Source organism: Canis lupus, chromosome 9 (genome assembly GCF_048164855.1).
Source record: "Canis lupus baileyi chromosome 9, mCanLup2.hap1, whole genome shotgun sequence".
Classification (NCBI taxonomy): domain Eukaryota; kingdom Metazoa; phylum Chordata; class Mammalia; order Carnivora; family Canidae; genus Canis; species Canis lupus.
The window spans coordinates 48,015,570-48,038,899 of NC_132846.1; the positions used below are offsets into that span (position 1 = coordinate 48,015,570).

At 38.9% G+C, this 23,330-nt stretch overlaps 1 protein-coding gene and 1 pseudogene across 5 annotated transcripts in view; both read left to right on the forward strand.

The window, feature by feature from the left end:
- PSEN1 (presenilin 1) overlaps positions 1-23,330 on the forward strand; it is a 79,389-nt gene that overhangs the window by 50,736 nt on the left and 5,323 nt on the right. For all 5 annotated transcript variants that reach the window (XM_072839228.1, XM_072839231.1, XM_072839229.1 and 2 more), the window contains exons 9-11: positions 8,655-8,741; positions 11,487-11,660; positions 22,228-22,346. In XM_072839228.1, the coding sequence (XP_072695329.1) occupies positions 8,655-8,741; positions 11,487-11,660; positions 22,228-22,346 (380 nt within the window). The remainder of the gene's footprint in view (positions 1-8,654; positions 8,742-11,486; positions 11,661-22,227; positions 22,347-23,330) is intronic.
- LOC140640214 (L-lactate dehydrogenase B chain-like) lies at positions 19,375-21,207 on the forward strand (annotated as a pseudogene).

A 23,330-nucleotide genomic window follows, 5' to 3' on the forward strand; every position in this document is an offset into this window, starting at 1 on the left:
GGATCCCTGGGTGGCTCAGCAGTTGCGCATCTGCCTCTGGCTCAGGGTGTGATCTCGGGATGCTGGATTAAGTCCCACATCGAACTCCCTGCATGGGACCTGCTTCTCCCTCTGCCTATGTCTCTGCCTCTGTGTGTGTGTCTCTCTCATGAATAAAGAAATAAAATCTTAAAAAAAAATAAAAGGTATATGTATGCTATTCAGTGATCACTGGGGAATCACAAAAGTTCTTGAGCATAAAAATAATGTGATCAGAGCTGTGGCTCCGTAGGCTTGCAGCATTGTGCAAGATGAATTTGGGTGATGAGAACTGAGGTAGTGGAAAGCATAACTAAGCAGATACTGCTGTGATCTTGCTGGGAAATAATGAGGGTCTGAATTGTGGTATTGTTGATAACAGATCAGGAAAGAGAACTGAATGACAAGAGGCTTTGGAGGTAGAATCAGAGTTTTTAGCAACTGATGAGAGAAGTTTTAAGCCTGAAGGAAAGGTGAATGAAGGAGATGTTTTTCTTATTTGAAGAACATTTAGTTTTGTCTGTGGCCCATGTGTTATTTATAGTTGGTGGGACCTGTGAAACAGGTAGAAATTCCCAGCATAAGTTTCAAAGTAAAGTACTACTGCTTGGGGGAAAGGTTGATCAGAAGTGCAAGATTGAAAGCGTAGCAGTGGTAGTTGAAACTTTGGAAATGAATGAATGGTTCAAACAAGAGTGAATGAGAAGATGTTGAGAGAACTTTGTCAACTCCTGTGTTTAGAGAGTGAGAAAATGAAGAGACATCAGTAAAGGGAAGAGAAGAAAATGGGGATAGCCAGGATTTTTCACTTAACAGTATCAAGACATGTTTTCCATGTCAGTTTGGGAAGTGGCTGTACAGTATTCTCTGTATGGATACTCAGAAAAGGGTGTCCTTTAGACTATTTCCATTTCTGTCACAAACATTGCTTACAGAGATCATCTTTGTGAATATTTTTGTAAGATATATTCTTAAAAATGGAATTGCTAAGTCAAAGCATGTATGCCTTTAAATTTTGGTGGCTGGCTCCAAATTCCCCCATAAAAAGGCTATACCAATTTATATTTCCTTTAGTAGTGTGAAGGTATCCGTTTCCTTACACCTTCATTATTATGTGTGTATGAAACTAATAGGCAAAAAATAACCTCTTGTATTTATTTATTCATGAGAGACACAGAGAGAAGGAGAGGCAGAGACACAAGCAGAGGGAGAAGCAGGCTCCTCGCAGGGAGCCTGACATGGGACTCGATCCTGAATCTACAGGGTCACACCCTGGGCTGAAGGCGGCGCTGAGCTGCTGAGCCACCTGGGCTGCCCTCTTGTTTTATTTTGATCTTGGTTTATTAACTAATAGCTATTAGTGATTATTTGGACTTTTCTTGTGTTTTTCTTAGTTATATATATATTTTTTTAAGATTTTATTTATTCATGAGAGAGACACAGAGAGAGAGAGAGAGAGGCAGAGACACAGGCAGAGGGAGAAGCAGGCACCAGGCAGGGAGCCCGATGGGGGACTTGATCCCGGGACTCCAGGATCATGCCCTGGGCCGAAGGCAGGTGCTAAACTGCTGAGCCACCAGGGATCCCCAGCTATATACTTTAATTTCTTGTTTTGTGACTGGGTATGATATTCATTTCCATATTTAAAATTTTTTAATTGTACAAGTAATACATTAATGTATTATGCTGGAGAAACTTAAATATTGTAGATAAAGCTAAATTTCACTATAACTGTCATCTCCAATCTTAATACCTTACCAAGCAGTTAGCCCTCTTATCAGTTTGATATATCTTTGTAGACGTTGGGGGGGTGTTTTTTTTTTTTTTTTTTTTCTGTTGGGTTACTAGAAAAGCAGAGTTTCAAGAAGGAGAAAACCAAATGCTCTAAAAGCCAAAGATAAGGACTAATGATGCCTTGGACATCTTCAGTGACATTTAAGAGAGCAGCTTCAGTAGAATGGTAGGGCCAGAAGCAGTGCTCCAAAGGGAGAAAAGTGTGTCTGTGTTTTGCTTTTGCTGGCAGTGGAAGTTACAGTGTGGCCAGGAGAAGAAGGTGAAGGAGGAGAGATACAGTAAAAATATCACCTACTACTGCAGAGACTCCTCTGTCTCACAGGCAGAGCAGCAGTGACCTAAGAGGAGAGTGGGCCTGAGGAAAGTTGTTTCCAGGAGATAGAAGATGTAATTGTGTTTCTAAGGTTGAGGGGAAGGAGCCAGTGTAGAAGGCCTTTGAAGAGACCATCAAGAAGGAATAATTAATGGAGCAAGGTTATCAACAAAGCAGGTGGAAGTTGCTCTAAGAGTTGAGGAAGAATTTGATGAGAACTTGGAAGATTTGGGAGGAAGGAAAAAGACAGAAAAGCAGAAGGTAATGAGACATAGTGAAAGAGAGAGGAAAAGTTGGGAGCATGTGTTAGTTGCCCTTAATCTTGTAAACCCAGTCATTTAGGGGAAGTGGAGAGGTAAAGACTGCTTGTACCCGGAGAAATCTGGTCAAGTGTTAGAAAACCCTTTGTCTGGAATGCAGTGATCTTTTTTTACTCTTTTTATTCCAGTACAAATTTATTATCATGTGCTTCCTGTGTTTTTTGGCAGAAAAAAGCAGGTGAAGTTTTGAACATCAGTGTTTTCCTCTTAACATTTGGGTGTGAGCTTCTTATGTTTTATTCCTGGAAATTAAAATCAACTATGTATTTTATATTTGTGCATATAGAATGTTCTGCCAAATGTTTATAGTGAATGCTGGTTGGAAGTAACTTAAGTGTCCATCAAAGAGAACACTTTCAAATACTTATGGTACATTCATAAAATAGATAATTGTACAACCTTTAGAAAGACTGAAATAGACTGAGGTATACAGACTGACATCTGTATATGTCCAAGTGTTTTTTTAATGTTAGAAGTTATATACTAAATACAGAAAGCAAGACTTATGGGTTCTTGGGTGGCTCAGTCAGTTAAGCATCTGCCTTTGGCTCAGGTCATAATCTCAGGGTCCTGGGATCAAGTTCAACGTTGGGCTCTCCTCAACAGGGAGTCTGCCCCTCCTCCTCTGCACCCTCCCCACTTGTGTGCTCTATGTCTCTCAAATAAATAAATAAAATCTTTAAAAAAATAAGAAAGCAAGATTTAAAGCCATAATGCAGTATCCTTTGGGAGGAAGGGAGCTATGTATGGTTGTCTATGTATATACAATCCTGATATATTTAAAAGACTGAAAAAAGGCTAATAGTGTTTACCCTCAGGAAATGGGATTTAGAGATTAAAGTAACTTTTATATTTTTCTTTTTACTTTTCTTCACTTGTAGAGTTTTAATAGTACTTTATGGGGTTTTTTAATTTTTAATTTTATTTTTTAAAGATTTTATTTATTCATGAGAGACAGGGAGAGAGAGAGGCAGAGACACAGGCAGAGGGAGAAGCAGGCTTCATGCAGGGAGCCTGACGTGGGACTCGATCCTGGGTCTCCAGGATCAGGCACTGGGCTGAAGGTGGTGCTAAACCACTGAGCCACCCGGGCTGCCCAATTTTTAAGTTTTTAAAAGATTTTTTATCTTATGTATTTGAGAGAGAGAGTGCACAAGTGGGCGGCAGAGGGAAAGGAAGAAGTATACTCCATGCTGTTTTAAATTATTCTTTGTGTTTTCATAATTTTATATTGTTTTACTGTTATGTCTACTGTTAGCTGTTGTTACAGTAATGTAGTATAACATACTACCTTAAAACTCAGTGCCTTGGGGATCCCTGGGTGGCTTAGAGGTTTAGTGCCTACCTTTGGCCTGGGGCGTGATCCTGGAGTCCCGGGATCAAGTCCCGCATTGGGTTCCCTGCATAGAGCCCGCTTCTCCCTCTGCCTGTGTCTCTGCCTCTTCTCTCAGTCTGTCTCTCTCATGAATAAATAAATAAAGTCTTAAAAAAAAAAAAAAAAAAACTTTGCCTTAAAAATAATAATCATTTATCATTCTCCCTCCCGCCCCCCCATGTCTGTAGGTCATTTGACTTAGCTGCTCTGACTTGGCTGTGGTAGCTCTGTTGCATGTATTCCATTCTTCCACTAGTGGGCTAGCTGAAAACATGTTTTTATTGGGTAGAGGAGCAAGACAGTGGCAGCATGACCTTTTAAGGCCTAGGCCTGATATTAGCATGCTGTCACCTCTGCCACTTGCCATTGGTTGAAGCAAACCACATAGCTGAGGCCCTCCCCCCCCCCCCCCCCCAAGAGAAGGAAGACTGCATTCCATTCACAGTGACACCATGGCAGGCATGTGGGTACAGGAGGGCTGAAAAATTAGGAATAGTTTTTCCGTCTGCCACATTAAACATGTATATTGATTTTATATGATAAATAAGCATTTACTCTGTTGTTTAAAAATATTCATATATATATTTTAAAACTCAAGTCTGCATAATATTTGATATTCTGAGGTATTTTAGCAATAATTCAACATTTATGGGAAAATATAAGCATAAACCTTTACGTCTTGTGTAGATAAGACAAGTTCCAAAAAGTATCTGTTCTCATGAAATACTGAATCTGTAGTGAGGATTTCATAAATCACTGAGTTTGAGAGAGCCTTTTTTTTTTTTTAAGAATGTAAGAAAGGAGCAGTATTATTAATCAGTACTTTTTCCCTGATGCAGAAATAAACACAAATGTGGAAAGTTTTAAATATTGACTACTTGGTCTTTAAAAATGCAATCCTTTTTTGCATTTGTATGCTCTTCCCCAGTTAAGGATATTTGGTTTGCAAAAGGGTCATACTTTTCCTCAGGAAATGTATGCATTTTTGTTTGTTTTCTATTTCCATCGTTCTACAGAGAAAATGTACACCTAGATTTTGAATTCAAATCATTCTCCCCTGATAGTCACTAATAGAGGTAGGTGGTCTACCAAAAATTCAGGTGGCTTATCAAAAATTGAGGCTAACAATTCCTTGAGGTAGTCTATTTTCTATAAAGTTTATATATATATAGAGAGAGAGAGAGAGAAAGAGAGAGAGAGAGAAAGAATATATATATAGTACATAATATAGTATATATATGCATACACACGCACTTTATATATGTATACTTTACATATATATATTCTTTTTATTATTTTTTATTTTTATTTTTTTTAAGATTTTATTTTTTTATTCATAGACACAGAGAGAGAGGGGCAGAGACACAGACAGAGGGAGAAGCAGGCTCCACGCAGGGAGCCTGATGTGGGACTCGATCCCGGGTCTCCAGGATCACACCCCAGGCTGCAGGCAGCGCCAAACTGCTGTGCCACCGGGGCTGCCCTACATATATATATTCTTTTTAAAGGGAGTTCATGCACGGGGTGGGGGTGGAGGGCCGGGGGAAAGGGCAGAGGGAGAATCTTAAGCAGGCTCCACACCCAGCTCAGAGTCTGATGTAGAGTTTGAGGTCATGACCCAGAGATCAGAACCTGAGCTGAAATCAAGAGTCGGACATTCAACTGACTGAGCCACTCAGGTGCCCCTATAGCTTTTCTTTGATTTAATAACAGTTTGGGGAGTTTAGATTATGTTAATTTTTTAAATTGCATATTTTTCTATTGATCTAAGATGTTTGGTGTTGACTTAAAAGATTGAGAAGTGGGCTTTTAGGTACTATTTTAGTAATATCCAACAGGTCTATATGCCATTACTGGTAGTTTATGTGAGTGGTTAGCAAATTACTGCCTGTAGCCAAATCTGGCCTACAGCCTGTTAGCCAAGAGTGGTTTTTACCATTTTAGCACAAAGAAGAGTATGTGACAGGCCAGATGTGACCCACAGTCCCAAAACGTCTATTATTTACCTCTTTACAGAAAAAGTTTGCTGAAACCTAATTTCCATGCTAGTATTAAGTATTGAAACAAAAGAATTTGTAGCTCTCTTTTTCCATACTTGCATAAAGGAAATCAAAGAAGTACTTGCTACCTTCATTGCTCATTGCTATCAAATCTATAGAAATCTATAAGCCTTTCACATGGTAGTTGCCCTTGTTTTTCTTCTTCAGGTTTGAATTTTAACAGTGTATCACTTGCCTGGATTATGTTGACTTTGATCAGTTAGTTGGGTTATCCTATAGTGAAACTTGTTTAACCTCAAAATTATGAAGCCATGGTGATTGAGTAAATGTGGCTGTTGTAGAATTTTCAGTCTTTTCAGTTGCATGTTTCTTTTATAAGTTACTCAAGAAGTCTGAGTATTCAGAAACATGGGTATAATTATAAAATCAGTGAAAACAAGCCAAAAATACATAGATGCCAAGTATCTTGTTTAAAATTGTTTATTGTGACCATAGATTAGACTCAGGTTTTTGCTAGCACTTGGTTCCTGCTGAAACCCTAGATGCACATGTTTGTATGTATTTTTATATTATTGATGGTGTAATTTTGGAATAATTTCCCAAAAAATGGTATTCTTGAGTCAAAGGGTTAATGCATAGGTTTTTTTTTTTTTAATTGAAGTTTAGTTCACATACAGTCTTACAGTATTTTCAGACGTACAACATAGTGATTTGACGTTTAAATACATTGTGAAATGTGCACCATAGTAAGCATAGTTACCACCTGTCACCTTCTGAAGTTATTATAATATTATTGACTATATTCCCTATGTTGTACTTTACACTCATGGTGACTTATTTTGTAACTGGAAGTTTGTAGCTCTTAATCCCCTCCATCTATTTTGCCCACCATCTCCCCTCCCCTCTGGCAACTACCCATTCTCTTTATGAATTTGCTTCTCTTCGTTTGTTTTGTTTATTCATTTGTTTTAGCATAATAACATAAACATCTAGGTCCATCCTTGTTGCAAATGGCAAGATTTCAGTCTTTTTTTTTTTTTTAAGATTTTACTTACTTTAGAGATAGAATGAGCTAGCTGTGGGGAGAGTGGGGGAGACGACAAGTAGACAACACACTGAGTACAGAGCCCAATGTGTGGTTTGATCCCATGACCCTGAGATCATGACCTGAGCTGAAATCAAGAGTCAGATGCCCAACCAACTGAGCTACCCAGGAGCCCTGATTTCATTCTTTTTTTATGGCTGAGGAATGACACATGTAGTTTTGTTAGATGTTACTAAATTCCCCTTCAATAGGGGCTATTCCATTTTTCATTCCACCTATTATATATGAGAAGCACCATTTTAATATATTCATGTTATCCTTTAACTAAAATGCGAGAGTTGCATGTGTTATATACTTACATCTATAGAGATATATTTGTACTTAATGTGGAAGGGACATAGAATAGGCTAATTGACTATCCCTTTTATGTTTATTGCTTTTAAGCTTTTTTTTATTCCCTGTATATCGCATAGTTTAGCATTACTGAAAATCCCAGAGGTCAAGCATCCTTAGAATCATAATGATCAGGACACCTGGGTGGCTCAGTAGTTTAGTGCCTGCCTTCGGCTCAGTGCCTTCGGCTCAGTGTGATCCTGGGCTCTCAAGATAGAGTCCCACATCAGGCTTCCTTCGTGGAGCCTGCTTCTCCCTCTGACTATGTCTCTGGCTCTCTCTCTCTCTCTCATGAATAAATAAATAATATCTTTTAAAAAAGAAAAAAAAAAAGAATCATAATGATCATGTGATGCTTTTGTGAGTCCTGGTTTGTTCTCTTAGTCAATAAGTAATTTCCATCAATGATTTCACATTATTTTAGAATATCATTCAAGTAGTCCAGCTGTTTTTTCAGTAGGGTCTTGTTGGCCTGAACAGTTTTCCCTCTGGTTACTTTTCAGGGACTGGAAATGATGAAATTCATATAATTTTACAGCAGCAGCTGCAGTTTGACAGCTAGAGTAAATACTCGGTTTCAGAATTTTTACTTTAATCTGCCAAAATCAAAGGAAACCTTTTGTAATATTTTTTTTTCTTCCTTCTTTTTTTTTTTTTTTTTTTTTTTAAGATTTTATTTATTCATGAGAGAGAGAGAGGCAGAGACACAGGCAGAGGGAGAAGCAGGCTCCATGCAGGGAGCCCGATGTGGGACTCGATCCCAGGACCCCAGGATCACACCCTGGGCCAAAGGCAGGCACTAAACCACTGAGCCACCCAGGGATTCCCCCCCTTTTGTAATATTTAATAGGCATTTACTTCTGGGGATCCCTGGGTGGCTCAGCGGTTTAGTGCCTGCCTTCAGTCCAGGGCATGATCCTGGAGTCCCGCGATCGAGTCCCACATCGGGCTTCTGCATGGAGCCTGCTTCTCCCTCTGCCTGTGTCTCTGCCTCGCTCTCTCTCTCTCTGTCTCTCATGAATAAATAAATAAAATCTTTAAAAAAAATAAAATAATATGCATTTACTTCTGATTGTTAAGGATCTTTTTTTTAAAAGAATGTATTTATTTATTTGAGAGAGAGTGAGAGCACAAGCAGGAGGGGAGAACAGGGGGAGAGGGAGAAACAGGCTCCCCACTGAGCAGGGAGCCCGATGTGGGCTCAATCCAGACCTTGGAATCATGACCTGAGCCAAAGGCAGATGCTTAACCAACTGAGCCACCCAGATGCCCTTGTTAAGAATTCTTAAGGCAATATTAAGAAGATTGCTGATTTTTGTAGAAAGATAATGGCCTGTTTTCTATTCATGTCCTTTCTGTGTTTCAAGTTCTTACCTGGACTTGTCTTTTTCAACAGCAACAATGGTGTGGTTGGTGAACATGGCAGAAGGAGATCCAGAAGCCCAAAGGAAGGTATCCAAAAACTCCAATTATAATGCACAAAGTAGGTGTCTTTCATTTGGTAATTTCCTGGTTTTTCCGGGTCATTGTCCTGTTATATTGGCTAATGGCTATGAAGCAATGATGTTAACCTCTGTCTTTGGTCATGGACTCTTGAGAATCTCCTGAAAGCTGTGGTAATACCCACTAAATACAGATAAATATTTAAGGAGTTCCGGTGCTCTAAACACAACCATTCAGCCAGGGGACCCTAGGTAAAGAATTTCTGCCGTAAAATACCATTAATATCAGTATGGGAAGGTTCAAGTTGAGGCTATGATTTAAAAAAGAAAAGCTAGCCTTGCTCTTGAGATGTATAAAAATGAGAACTTTTTTTGTCTGATGTGGCCAGAGTAACTTAAATATAATTTTACTTGAGATGTGATCATGTTTGTCCCAAGAAGATAAAATATTCCAGGTGCACATGACTTTCTGGAGGGGAGGATAAAACTAATGATCTAGGGGGGGGGGATCGAAAGGCCCCTTGTGGATACACAGAAGACATTAAGGTGGATATAAGTTAGGAGTTGTTAGAAAGAATTGGAATAATGGCACACGAAAAGTAGTCAAGAAAAAAATTTTAAAAGAAAAACAAAGAGCTAACCTTATGAGGAAGCTGAGAAACAGGTGGAACAAAGAAGGAAAAAGGGCCTTAGTTGGGTTACCATCTGCTGAGAAAAGGAAAGTTTAAGTTTAAAGAGCCACAGAATCCACTGACTTAGAATTTGCATTAACAGCAAAGAGGACACTTTCAACTGGGAGTTCTGAAAGGAGCAAGGGACCAGTAGGAGACCTGGTGGAGAAGAAAGAAAAATATATTAGAAGCACTTGCTACCAGTCTGGCTATTGTGGTAACCTGTGTTAAGTTAAAGACAAAAGATTGAGTTGCCTGTGAATATATATGTATGAGAGAAAAAGGTTTTATTCTTTTGACAAATACTGATTGAGCACCTAACTGTGTGCCCGGTATTTTACGAGGCACTGGGAATGCAGCACTGAACAGAATATCCTATCCCTTTGGAGCTGATAACCTGTTTGGACAAACACAAATGTTCAACATTAATTCCACAAATAATTCATACAGTTGAGAGAAGCACCCCAAAGGACGAGTATGGTTGCTGTGAAAGTTGATAGTAGAGGAATTTAATTTACTCTGGAAGGTCAGGAAGGCTTCCCTGAGGAAATGATAATAGGTGATGACAAGTTGATGAGTAGAAAAACTTTCCAGAAGAGGAAACAACAGGGAAGGGCCTTGAAGTTTGAAGGATCTGGGTAAACCTCAAAGTTCGTCAGTGGGAGTGCTGTGGTATTTGGGTGGGCTGTACTTCATTGTGTGGAGCTTCCCCTCATTGCAGGATATTTAGCATTTCTAGCCCCTCATTAAATGCTAATAGTGGCTTCAAGGTGTTGCAGTAGTCAGAAAGCCCGCCATCCTAGATATTTCCAAATACCCCCCAGAAGGGAGGTGCTACCCACTATCTGAAAACCACTGTGTTGGAAGAGCTAGAAGTCAGATTGGAACAGAAAGACACAGGGCTCCAAATGGGGTGGCTGAAAGATTCACAAGTAGGAGCGACAAGGGTTGGGACAGAGTAGGGACCGCTGTTTTTATTTATAAATCTTATGCTTACATGATTTTGTAAATTCCAAACCATGGAAGATTCAGGATTTGTAGAGGACTTGGTTAGGAAAAGAATACAAATTACAAATACAGAATTGCTGTGGCCTCCCTGAAAAATTCCATGTAAGTGAGAGGCCTGAAGTGTGCAAGCTTTACTTCTCATGGTAAATCCATCTCTGTGAACATATTTTACTTTTATTAAATGTAATGGAGAAAAAAATTTATCAACTTTACTTTTGTATTTTAATTATCTTTGATGTGTGGAAGTTTCTCGGGACTCTCATACTCACAATTTTCAGTCTGATTGATAGTCATAAGAAAATGACTAGCCCATAAAAAAATTCACCTCCTTCTCCTTTTTTACCTCACCTTCCAATAATGGTCTCTTTTTTTATCTTAGTCACTAAAAACACAGGTGCCATCAGTTAGGCTTTGAGCTGCTAACATCAGAAAATCCAACTTAGTTGCTTTAAACAAAGAAGAATTATGTTCTCTCATGTGACCAGAAGTCCTGATGTATAGGCATTTGTAGAGTTGGTCAGTTTTATGATCCTTTGATGTCATCAGGGGCCCAGGTTCTTTCCATCTTTCTGCTCTACCATCCTTAAATATAGGCTTGGTCTTCAGCCTGCTGCTTCCAATGTCAAAAGATGACAACTGTAGTTCCAGGCATCATATCCAGATAAGACACCATCCAGGGTTAAAAAGGGGCTATTTATTTCTTCCTTGAGTCTCTGTCAAAGGGTGAGAAAAATTTACCCCAGATTCAGAGCAGACTTTACCTCACCACACATTGGCTAGTACCAGCCTCAGCCTTAGAGCTTTCGTTAGGAAGAGGAATGAGATTACCACGCTTGGCTTGGATTGACCATAATGAACCTCCAGAGTCATGTGCATGAGAGGTGGAAACTATTCAAATCAGGTCTCTGCCCTCAGGAAACAAGGAGGGAAATGTTTATTGGACAGGTAACTTTAAGGCTACTTTAATAGCTTATGATCTGTGATTTGAGAGCCAACTAACCTAGTTATGTGACAGTTGGGTAGTTACCACTTCCATGTAGTTTTCTTAAAGGTATTAAGAAATTTTTCTAAATGTTACAGAGCTGTAATTTTCACTTTCTCTTGAAGGCACGGAAAGTGAGACCCAAGACCCTGTGACAGAGAGTGATGATGGTGGCTTCAGTGAAGAGTGGGAAGCCCAGAGGGACAGTCGCCTCGGGCCTCATCATTCTACAACTGAGACACGAGCTGCTGTGCAGGAGCTTTCCAGCAACATCCTTGCCAGTGAGGACCCAGAAGAAAGTATGTGCATTTCTCTGTGTTGAAAAGTCATGGGTTCCTTTAGGTACTGCATTACCAAACTCTTCAAAAATAAAATGGAGAGTGTTATAGTCTAATTTTGAATAACAGAGTGTACCTTTTAGTGGGAAACACTAAGAGTTGTTGCTTTTCTCATAGTTCATTTTATAAGTGAGCCAAATTATGCCCCTCAGATTTTGGGAAATAGCCCTTCATAGCCTGAACTTTGGCATTTGTTTTATAAGGTAAAATATTTTTTTGAAATTATTATTGCAGCAAGACTTCATGAGTGCAATTTCCTCTCTGCTGTGCAGAGACCTGTGGATTTGAATGTTTCAGCCTTGTACATCATTATTTTCTTTGCTGGAAAGCACTGCATTTTATAAATTTTAAAGAAAAAGAGATTTAGGTTATGGGGAGAAGTGCAAGCATTTTTCAGTGTCTAAGACATGTTGGCACTTAGATTTAGGTTAGCACTTAGAGCTTCTTGGGAACATTATCAGCCAGTAGAGCCCCTTGGTTAGGGCTTAGTCATTTCTTCAGTTAGTCTTAAAGATGTGATTTATTAAGAGATTAACACATTTTCCAACTAAATTATTTTTTTTTCCTCCTCACAAAAGTGAAGCTCTGGTTTAAAACATAGTGAGGGGCATCTGGGTGGCTCAGTGGTTGACTGTCTGCCTGTGGCTCAGGGCGTGAGATTGAGTCCCACATCAGGCTTCCTGCATGGAGCCTGCTTCTCCCTCTGTCTGTGTCTCTGCCTCTCTGTGTCTCTCATGAATAAATAAATAAAATCTTAAAAAAATTATAGTGAAAATAATTGAGTAGTTTTAAAGAAACATCTAAATTTCTTAGCTTCTTTATATTTACTGATCACTAATTATTATGATCTTGACACTATCCTTCAGCTTCAGCGGAACATTTCTTATAGCTCAGCCTTACTCTTTTAACTGGTTCAGAACGTGGGCTGAGTTTTCCAGATATTAGAGCCAGCTACAACCTGCGACTTTCACACTCCAGGGAAACTAGATATAGTTACCTCATCTTACAGCCAGGCTTGAGCTTGTCTTTGCTGGTATATTCTCTGCCTGCAAAGTTACCACTGTAATTAGGTTGCCTCTTCTGTTCCTCTCTTTTCTCAAGGGTGCTTATAGCCAAAAGAAAGAAGTAATATAGGGGCACCTGGGTGACTCAGTCAGTTAAACATCTGCCTTCGGCTTAGGTCATGATCCCAGAGTCCTGGGATCAAGCCCCACGTCAGACTCCCTACTCAGCAGGAAGTCTGCTCCTTCCTCTCTCTCTGCCCCTCCACCCCCCCTCATGTTCTCTCTCTTGCTCTCTCTCTCAAATAAATAGAATCTTAGAAAGGAAGGAAGGAAAGGAAACAGAATGAATATAGCTGTTGAGCATAGGGAGGAGAGAAGGAAAGAAAGAAAGAAAGAAAGAAGTAGCTGTTGAGCATAGCAATATGACTCTTTCATGACGGCCCTTGTGACTTGAGTGCTCTCTCCTGATCATCGCTTCATGTGCTCTTCATCTCTTACACACATGCACACACACCTTTTATTTTAAAGGAAAACTCAGATATTGTCCCTCCTAACCTCAGAATGATTTTTTTTTTTCTGGGACCAATATAAACTAATAATTGACATACTTTCATCATCTCAGCATCCAGGAACATAACCATCTTTGATTGCATTATTACTATTTTTTTAAGTAAGCTCTACACCCAATGTGGGGCTTAAACGTAGGACTCTGAGATTAGGGGTCCCATGTTCTACCAACTGAGCAAGCCAGGCACCCCTGATTACATTAATGTTTTAAACTAGACTTATGGTTACTTATAAACAAGTCTTAGTTTACACTAGAATTTGATTTGTAAAAGACACATATTATCTTCCAAAGCAGCCTTTTAAAAATCAGCATCTAATCAGAAAACTGAAGGATTTTAAATTAGAAATGTAAAATATTCACTATGAAGGCAGTTGGTCTTCCTTTTATTGACTTTCAATATATACTTCCCTCAAATATCATGCTTGTAGCAGTCTCATCCTAAGTGTACTAGCAATCAGTAGACTTAAAATTTATCAACATAATGAAATTAGCCTGTTGTTTTCGGGAGAAGTTTGACTCCTAGGGATTTTTTTCTGTAATCTCAAGAGAAGTGAGAGATAAATTTTACTATTATCTTCAAATGTAAGATTTTAGTAGTAAGGAGATAAGATGATACATTTCAGGCAGTTTTTTAAAGATTTTATTTGATTGAGTGAGTGAGTGAGTGAGACTGAGAGAACATGAGCAGCGGAGGGGCAGAGGGAAAGAGAGAGAATCTTCAAGCAAACTCCCTGTTGACTGGAGCAGATGTGGGGCTGGATCCCAGGACCCTGAGTTCATGACCTGAGCCAAAACCAAGAGTTGGATGCTTAACTGAGCCACTTGGGCACCCCCTCAGCAGTGTTTTTTTGTTTTTTATTTTTTGTTTTTTAATAGGATTTATTTGAGAGAGAGAGAGCTTGTGAGAGGAAGGGCAGGGTGGAGGGAAAGGGAGAAACAGAATCTCAAGCAGACGCCCCACTGAGTGCAGAGCCTGATGGTGGGGCTTGATCTCATGACCCTGAGGTCATGACCTGAGACAAAACCAAAAGTCAGATACTTAAAAGCCACCCAGAAGCCCTCTCCCCTCTTTTTCTTTTCTCTCTCTCTCTCTCTCTCTTTTTTTTTTTTTACAAGATTTTATCTCCAAAAACAACAACAACAAAAAGATTTTATCTCCACCCAACGTGGGGCTCAAAATCATAGTCCCAAGACCAGAAGTCCCCATGCTCCACCAACTGAGCCAGGTACCCCTCAGACAGGTTTTAATAGGTTTATATTTATTACAAAGATAATAGGAAATATTTTTATGTTACGTTTAAGCTAGGCATATATTACACTGCTAGAGGTTGCTAGAGAACTCTTACAATTAAAGTAAATATTCACTAGCATTTATTGTCTGTACTACGTCTTATGTTTGGTAGACCAGCAGATGCTCCTTATAATATTAAAGGAACACCATGTTACTTGAAATTATTTTTCAGAGTTAATAAAAACAACACAACACAATAGAAGGCCTAGACTATCATTAGCAAATAGCAGTAAAGTACTAGCAGGCAGTCTTAGTGTTAGCACTTTCCAGTAGGTAGAATACTGTTCATTCATTTTGAGTAACTTAAGCAATTTCCATTGCTGTTGTTTTAGTTATTTGGTTATGGCACATTTTGATTGAATAAATCAAAAGGAGCTATTTAAAGGAAAATTCCTGAGCAATGTGATTATTTCTTAGGTCTTTATTATGATTCAGGTTCTTCTGATTATAGGTGAATAAAGCTTGAGACTTCAGTAAATGCAAAAAAAAAAAAAAAAAATTGATGGTTACTTGTCTCCTTGCTCTAATTTTGCTAATAAAATATACCTACTCTTTTTTCTCCATTAAAATGAATTCTGTGAAGTATAACTATAGCATTTGCCATAATATTGCTATTAAACATAACCATTTTAAACATTTATGTATTTAAGTCATCTCTATACCCAGTGTGGGTCTTGAACTCATGACCCCAAGATCAAGAGTTGTGCACTCTTCCTACTGAGCCAGCCAGGCATCCCCCTTAACATAAGCCTTTGAATGAAAAAAAAAAAAAGTTGGGCCATAATTTTAAGCTTGATTTTTATTTTTTGGTAGCGTTATATTCACAGAACTGTTCAATTATCACCACAGTTTATTTTAGAATAGTCTAATTACCCCTCGAAAAGCCCACAATCCTTAGTTGTCCAGTTCTTCAATCTCTCCCATCCCCCCATTTAAAGTACATAATGTAGTGATTTTTATTATATTCACAGAGCTGTGCAACCATCACCACAAATGAGTTTTAGAACATTTTCATCACCTCAGAAAGAAACCCCGAACTCATTAGCCCCCAAGTACCCCCAAATTCAACAATTAGACTTTTTTTTTTTTAAACAATTATATTATTGCCTATCCTGGACATTTCATATAAATGGAATCCTACAATATATGGTCCTTTGTACGGATTTCTTTCAGTTAGGGTAATGTTTTCAAAGTTCATCTATGTTGTAATATATGTTATTATTTCCATTTTTTATAGCCAAATAGTATTATATTTTCATGTATATACCACATTTATTATCCATTCATCAGTTAACAGACATCTAGGTTGTTTCCATTTTGAGCTGTTATGCATAATGTTGCTCTCAGTATTCATGTACAAGTTTTTGTGTGGACATGTTTCTATTTCTCTTTGGTGTATACCCAGGAATGGAATTGCTAGATCATATGATTACTCTGTTTAACTTTTGAGGTACTGCCAGACTGTTTTCCAAAGCAGCAGTACTGTTTTACATTCCTGCCATCAGTGTGTGAATTCTTCCATTTTTCCACATCCTCAGCAATGCTTATTGTCTGTCTTTTTTATTATAATCATTCTAGTGGGTAGAAAGTGGTATCTTATTATGGTTTTCATTTGCATTTCCCTAATGGTTGATGATGATGTGTATTTTTTTTGTGTGTTTATTGGCCATCTTTATATTTTCTTTGGAGAACTTTATTGAGATCCTTTGAACATTTTTAATTTGTCTCTTTATTATTGAGTTGAAATAGTTTTTTATATATTCTAGATACAAGTTTAGCTTTTAGTTTGCCAGATAAAGGCAAATTTTTTCTCCTGCATTATTTTAAAATTTTCATTTCTATAACATTTTTTTTCTGAAGAATTTAGTTTTAGTTTCTTATAGTACTTAACATTTGAGATCAATCTTTCTAAGGTTGTTTGTTTAGCCTTTATACATGCCAAAATTTGTGTGTGTGTGTGTGTTTTAATTTTTATTTATTTATGATAGTCACACAGAGAGAGAGAGAGAGAGAGAGGCAGAGACATAGGCAGAGGGAGAAGCAGGCTCCATGCACCGGGAGCCCGACGTGGGATTCGATCCCAGGTCTCCAGGATCGCGCCCTGGGCCAAAGGCAGGCGCCAAACCGCTGCGCCACCCAGGGATCCCTTGTGTGTTGTTTTTAAACTCTTGATAACAACTCTTGAAATGGTTTGTAATCCCCATCTTAGAGCTGGAGGATTTGAGGATTAAAGAAATTAATCAACTTGCTCTGGATCATACAAGTACTTAAATAGTAGAACTGGCCTATTCTGGGATCCCTGGGTGGCGCAGTGGTTTGGCACCTGCCTTTGGCCCAGGGCATGATCCTGGAGACCTGGGATCGAATCCCACGTCAGGCTCCCGGTGCATGGAGCCTGCTTCTCCCTCTGCCTATGTCTCTGCCTCTCTCTCTCTCTCTGTGACTATCATAAATAAATAAATAAAAATTTAAAAAAAATTAAAAAAATAGGGATCCCTGGGTGGCGCAGCGGTTTGGCGCCTGCCTTTGGCCCAGGGCGCGATTCTGGAGACCCGGGATCGAATCCCACGTCGGGCTCCCGGTGCATGGAGCCTGCTTCTCCCTCTGCCTGTGTCTCTGCCTCTCTCTCTCTCTGTATGACTATCATAAATAAACAAAAATAAATTAAAAAAAAAAATTAAAAAAAAAATTAAAAAAATTAAAAAAATAAAAAAAAACTGGCCTATTCTGTACACATGAAACTGGAGTGTATTTATCAGTCTGGGAATGTTAGCAAATTAAAGGGTGGCTGACCCTGTAATTCATAGCTTTGGACTTCAGGGGTCATATGTTTATCTTTTCCACTAAGGAAGACTTCATTTGACTCCCACAACTCAAGAACAACACTGGTTTCTCAGTAATATATTAACCAGAACTCTGCTTCTTTCTCACCCACATGTGAAATAGACCATACGTCTCAGGGTCCTCCACCTCTGTCTCCTGGAAGTAGTTTCTCTAACCCAGACAACAAAATTTTGAGACCAGGATCAAACTTCAATTGGAAATAGTTACTTAACAGAAAGGTAAAAGCCAGTTGTAAAGTTTTATGGATTAGTAATGGACTCCAAAGTTAAGGCATATCTTCTGAATCCATTGTTTAGCCTTTACTTAATTATATATTGTTTTGAAAAGAATTTGAAGGGAAAAAATGTTTGATAACAGAAAACCTAGGGCCTTTGCCTTTCTTGCAAGTTTTAGGATCAGCTTGTCAATGTCTACAAGCTGATGGAAATGTAAAGAATTTTCAACATCCAAAACAATTTTGAAAGAAGAAAAAGTTGGTGGACTTACACTATTTGACATCAAAACTTACTGTAAAGGCATAGTAATCAATTCAGGCACAAGGACAGGCATATAAATCAATGAAGCAGGGCAGCCTGGGTTGCTCAGGTTTAGCGCCGCCTTCAGCCCAGAGCCTGATCCTGGAGACCTGGGATCGAGTCCCACATCAGGCTCCCTGCAGGGAGCCTGCTTCTCCTTCTGCCTGTGTTTCTGCACCCCCTCCCCGCCCCCCTCTGTCTCTCTCTCTGGCTCTCATGAATAAATAAATAAAATCTTTAAAAAAAAATAATAATCAGTGAAACAGAATTGTGAATCTAAAAGTAAACCTTTACATTTATAGTATTTTTTACAAAGGTGCTAAAGTAATTCAACAGGAAAAGGATATAATCTTTTCAACAATTGATGCTGGGACAATTAGATATCCAGATGCAAAAGAATGAATGGAAACCCCTGCCTCACCCTACCCATCCATCACACACACAATCAAAAATGAACTCAAGGGGCAGCCCGGGTGGCTCAGCGGTTTAGTGCCTTCTTCAGCCCAGGGCCTGATCCTGGAGACCTAGGATCAAGTCCCACATTGGGCTCCCTGCGTGGAGCCTGCTTCTCCCTCTGCCTATGTCTCTGCCTCTCTCTCTGTCTCTCATGAATGAATAAATAATTTTTTAAGAAGCATAAAATTAAAAAATACAACAAAAAATGAACTCAAAATGAATATAAACTGAAATGTAAATTATAAAACTAAAACTTCTAGAAGAAAACATAAGAGAAACTTTATGACCTTGCATTGGGCAGAGTTCTTCAATAGAACACTGATGCAGAGAAGAAAAAATTGATAGATTGGACTTCACCAAAATTAAAAACTTTTGCACTTCAAAAGATACCATTAAGAGAAGATATATTTGTACACCCAGTTCCATAGCATTATCCACAGTTGCCATGAGGTGGAAGCAACCCAAGTGTCCACTGATGAATGAGTGTATAAATAAAACGTGTATACATGCAATGGAATATTGTTCAGCCTTAAAAAGGAAGGAAAAAGGCTTTTTAAGTTTTTCTTTTTTTTTTGAGAGAGAGCAGTGGGGAGGGATAGAGAAAGAAGGAGAAGCAGATTCCCCGCTGAGCAGGGAGCTCACCTCTGGACTTGATCCCAGGAACCATGAGTCAAAGGTAGATGCTTAACCACCTGAGACATCTGGGTGCCCTAAGGAAAGAAATTGTAACAGATGCTATAACATGGATGAACTTGAGGACATTCTGTTAAGTGAAATAAGCCAGTCACAAAAAAAAACCAAATACTGTATGATTCCACTTATGTGAGGTACTTAGAGTAGTCAAACTCAGAGACAGAAAATAGAATGATGGTTGCCAGAGACTAGAGGGAGAAAAGGAGGAGTTTGTGTTTAACGGGTACAGAGCTTTTGCAAGTTTTACAAGATGTAAAGAGTTCTGTGAATGGAGGATGATGATGGTAGCACAATAATGTGAGTTTACTCAATGCCATTGAATTGTGTATTTTGGTCTCCTTCGCGTGACCCTTACAGCCGCTGGTCTCAGGGCACAATGGCAACTCTTAAGGAAAAACTGATTGCACCAGTTGCAGAAGAAGAGGCTGCGATCCCAAACAATAAGATCACTGTAGTGGGTGTTGGACAAGTTGGTATGGCATGTGCCATCAGCATTCTGGGAAAGTCTCTGGCTGATGAACTTGCCCTTATGGATGTTTTAGAAGATAAACTCAAAGGAGAAATGATGGATCTACAGCATGGGAGCTTATTTCTACAGACACCTAAAATTGTGGCAGATAAAGATTACTCTGTGACTGCCAATTCTAAGATTGTGGTGGTGACTGCAGGAGTCCGCCAGCAGGAGGGAGAGAGCTGCCTTAATCTGGTGCAAAGGAATGTTAATGTCTTCAAAGTCATTATTCCTCAGATAATCAAGTACAGTCCTGATTGTATCATAATTGTGGTTTCCAACCCAGTGGATATTCTTACATATGTCACCTGGAAACTAAGTGGACTACCTAAGCACCGTGTGTTTAGAAGTGGGTGTAATCTGGATTCTGCTAGATTTCACTGTCTTATGGCTGAAAAACTTGGCATTCATCCCAGCAGCTGCCATGGATGGATTTTGGGAGAACATGGTGACTCAAGTGTGGCTGTGTGGAGTGGAGTGAATGTGGCAGGTGTTTCTCTTTAGGAACTGAATCCAAATGGGAACAGACAACGACAGTGAAAATTGGAAGGAAGTGCATAAAATGGTGGTTGAAAGTGCTTATGAAGTTGTCAAGCTAAAAGGATATACCAAACTGGGCTATTGGATTAAGTGTGGTTGATCTTATTGAATCCATGTTGAAAAATCTCTCCAGGATTCATCCAGTGTCAACAATGGTGAAGGGCATGTATGGTATTGAGAACAAAGTCTTCCTGAGTCTTCCGTGTATCCTGAACGCTCGGGGCTTAACCAGTGTGATCAATCAGAAGCTGAAGGATGATGAGGTTGCCCAGCTCAATAAAAGTGCAGATAACCTTGTGGGACATCCAGAAAGACCTAAAAGATCTGTGACTTCTGGCTTCTAGGCTGTAGAAATTTAAAGCCATGATGTGATTAACCGTGAGCCTTTAGTTTTTCATCCATATACATGGATCGCAGTTTGCTTTTATCTTTCTAAATATGTGAATCTGGGCTCACAGAATCAAAGCCCATGCTTTGCAATATGCTTGCAATATGAGCCTTGAACAAATAAAATTAACTATTGTAGTGTGCCTCTAAAAAAAAAAAATGGTGTATTTTACCACAATTTAAAAGACTTTTTTAAAGATTTTATTTGTTCACGAGAAACAGAGAGAGAGAGAGAGAGAGAGAGAGGCAGAGACACAGGCAGAGGGAGAAGCAGGCTTCATGCCGGGAGCCCGATGTGGGACTCGATCCTGCGTCTCCAGGATCACACCCTGGGCTGAAGGTGGTGCTAAACCGCTGAGCTACCCAGGCTGCCCTAAAAATTTTTTTAGAAAAGATTCTGTTAAGGAAGAGAAGACACAGACTGAGACAATACTTACAAGTCATATTTCAAGTCCTGTTGAAGAACTTGTTGAAGAACTTGTGTTGAGGATATGTAAAGAATGCTCACAACTCGGTAATAGAAGATAATTCAAATATGCCCAGCCCTGGAGAGAGGGCCCCAGTCCAACTTCAACAGGGGCCATTCGATGGGAACTTTGACCAAATTTCTGTAATAAACATTTCTGGTTCACATTTAAATAAAATTTAAAAAAAAAAAAAGATAACCCAAATAAAAAATAGGGAAATGCTTTGGCTAAACAGGTCACCACAGGAGAAATATAAGAGCTAATAAGTGTGTGAAGAGCTATTCAACATCATTCATCAGAATGTCAATAACCAAAAAAACTGTAGCAGTACCAGGTGTTAGTGAGGGATGTGAAGAAACCAGAATGCTCATGAGCCACCAGCAATACATGTAGACTGGTAGAGCCAGTATGGAAAACAATTTGGCAGTTTCTTAAAAACTAAAGGTAAACTTATCACATAATGCAGCAATTCCATTTGGAATTGGGTAGGAATCTACCCAATAGAAATGAAAACACACACATGCTGTACCCTTGGTCACAGCATGATGTTCATAGCCCCATTATTCATACTAGCCCCAAAATGAAAACAAGCCACATGTCCATCAACTGATAAAATATAGTATATCCATACAATGGAAAACTATTTCATCAGTAAAAAGAAACAGTATAGATACATGTAATATCATGGATAAACCTCAAAAATATGTTACATGAAAGAAGTGAATCACAGAGACTACATACTATATAAGTCCATTTCTGTGAAATGTCTAGAAAAGTCATATAGAGCTAGAAAACAAATCAGTGGCTGCGTAAGCCCTAGGGTGATGAAAGTGGTGATGGTTGGACAACTCTATAAATTTTTTACAATAATTCAACTGTACAGTGGGTGAATTTTATGAAGTAAATTACACCTATCTCATAGAGGTTCTTGTGAGGATTTATGAGAGCAAGTGCCATGTGTAAAGGAGGCGGTCAGTAGAGGACCGTTGTTATTTATTATTCTTTTTGTATATAACAACAGCATCTACTATCAAAGACCCCAGAGTTAGCCACGTAGAATCTGAAACTCATATTGGAGGGAACCAAAAAAGAAAACTTAACTGAAGTGAATTTTATATGTCATTTACTGCTTTCTCATTCAGTATTAGGATGCAATACAGCAGTGCTTTTTTCTTTTCTTTTTTTTTATTTGCAGCAGTGACGTTTTTAAATTGATCGGAAAGTGACAAATTTCATAATTATTCTTTTTTAGGGGGAGTAAAACTTGGATTAGGAGATTTCATTTTCTACAGTGTTCTGGTTGGTAAAGCTTCTGCAACAGCCAGTGGAGACTGGAACACAACCATAGCCTGTTTTGTAGCCATATTAATTGTAAGTATACATTAATAAAAACGTGTCAGGACTCCTCATCTCAGAACTCTTGATTATGCTGCTCCTTGAAGGTGGTCCATTTTAACCCCAGCTGGGCTGAGTGTGCCAGTCACCTGGAGAACTTTAAAAATAATTAATAATAATAATTGAACCTTACTTGAATAGGTCACCACCTGGCCCCCCCATTAAAATCAAAATCACCTGGGGGCTTTAAGAACTATGCATCCCTGTCCTGAGATTTTTTTTTTTTTTTAAGTTTGATTTATCTAAGAAATTTCTATACACATTGTGGGGCTTGAACTCACAACCCTGAGATCAAGAGTTGCATGCTCCTCGGACAGAGCCAGCCAGGGGCCCCTGCCCTGAGATATATACAGTTTTAATTTTGTGTTCTTGTTGTTTTTAAAGTTCCCTGGAAAGTTCTGATAGGCACCTCAGGTTAGGAACTGCTGCTTCAAGCCTAGCAGTGTAGCTATGTAGGAAATAGGCTATGTTATCAGTCTTCAAGGGGTACTTGGATCCTTACTTAGTTCGTAAGTCTCGTGGTGATTTTGCCTTTAATGCCACAACCTGCAGCAAACAGTGCTTGTTGGGCAGCAGGTATGAGGCAAGAAAAGCTAACACAATGCATGATGCCATGTAGATCTTGCTTTAGTGTCACAGCATAAACCCTGAAGCTTTCCAAACTAAGTAGGCTGTAAGATATTTCTTATTGGTATTTTTGCTAAAGGTATATGTGAGTGAAATTAGATGAGAGCCTTTACTTAAACATTTATGATGACATCTGTGGTTTATCATGATAATAAAACCATCTAGAAATTTCATGTAATTTATCTTTCTTTTGAGGTTAGTTGTCTGGATGTGTTGTATCTTTTAAGAAGAAAATAACTTACTCTGGATAAACCTGAACTGATGCTCAGGGTGAGGAGACCTTGTCTCAGTAGCTAGGGTTAAAAAAATGGACTATATTATATGACTGCTGGG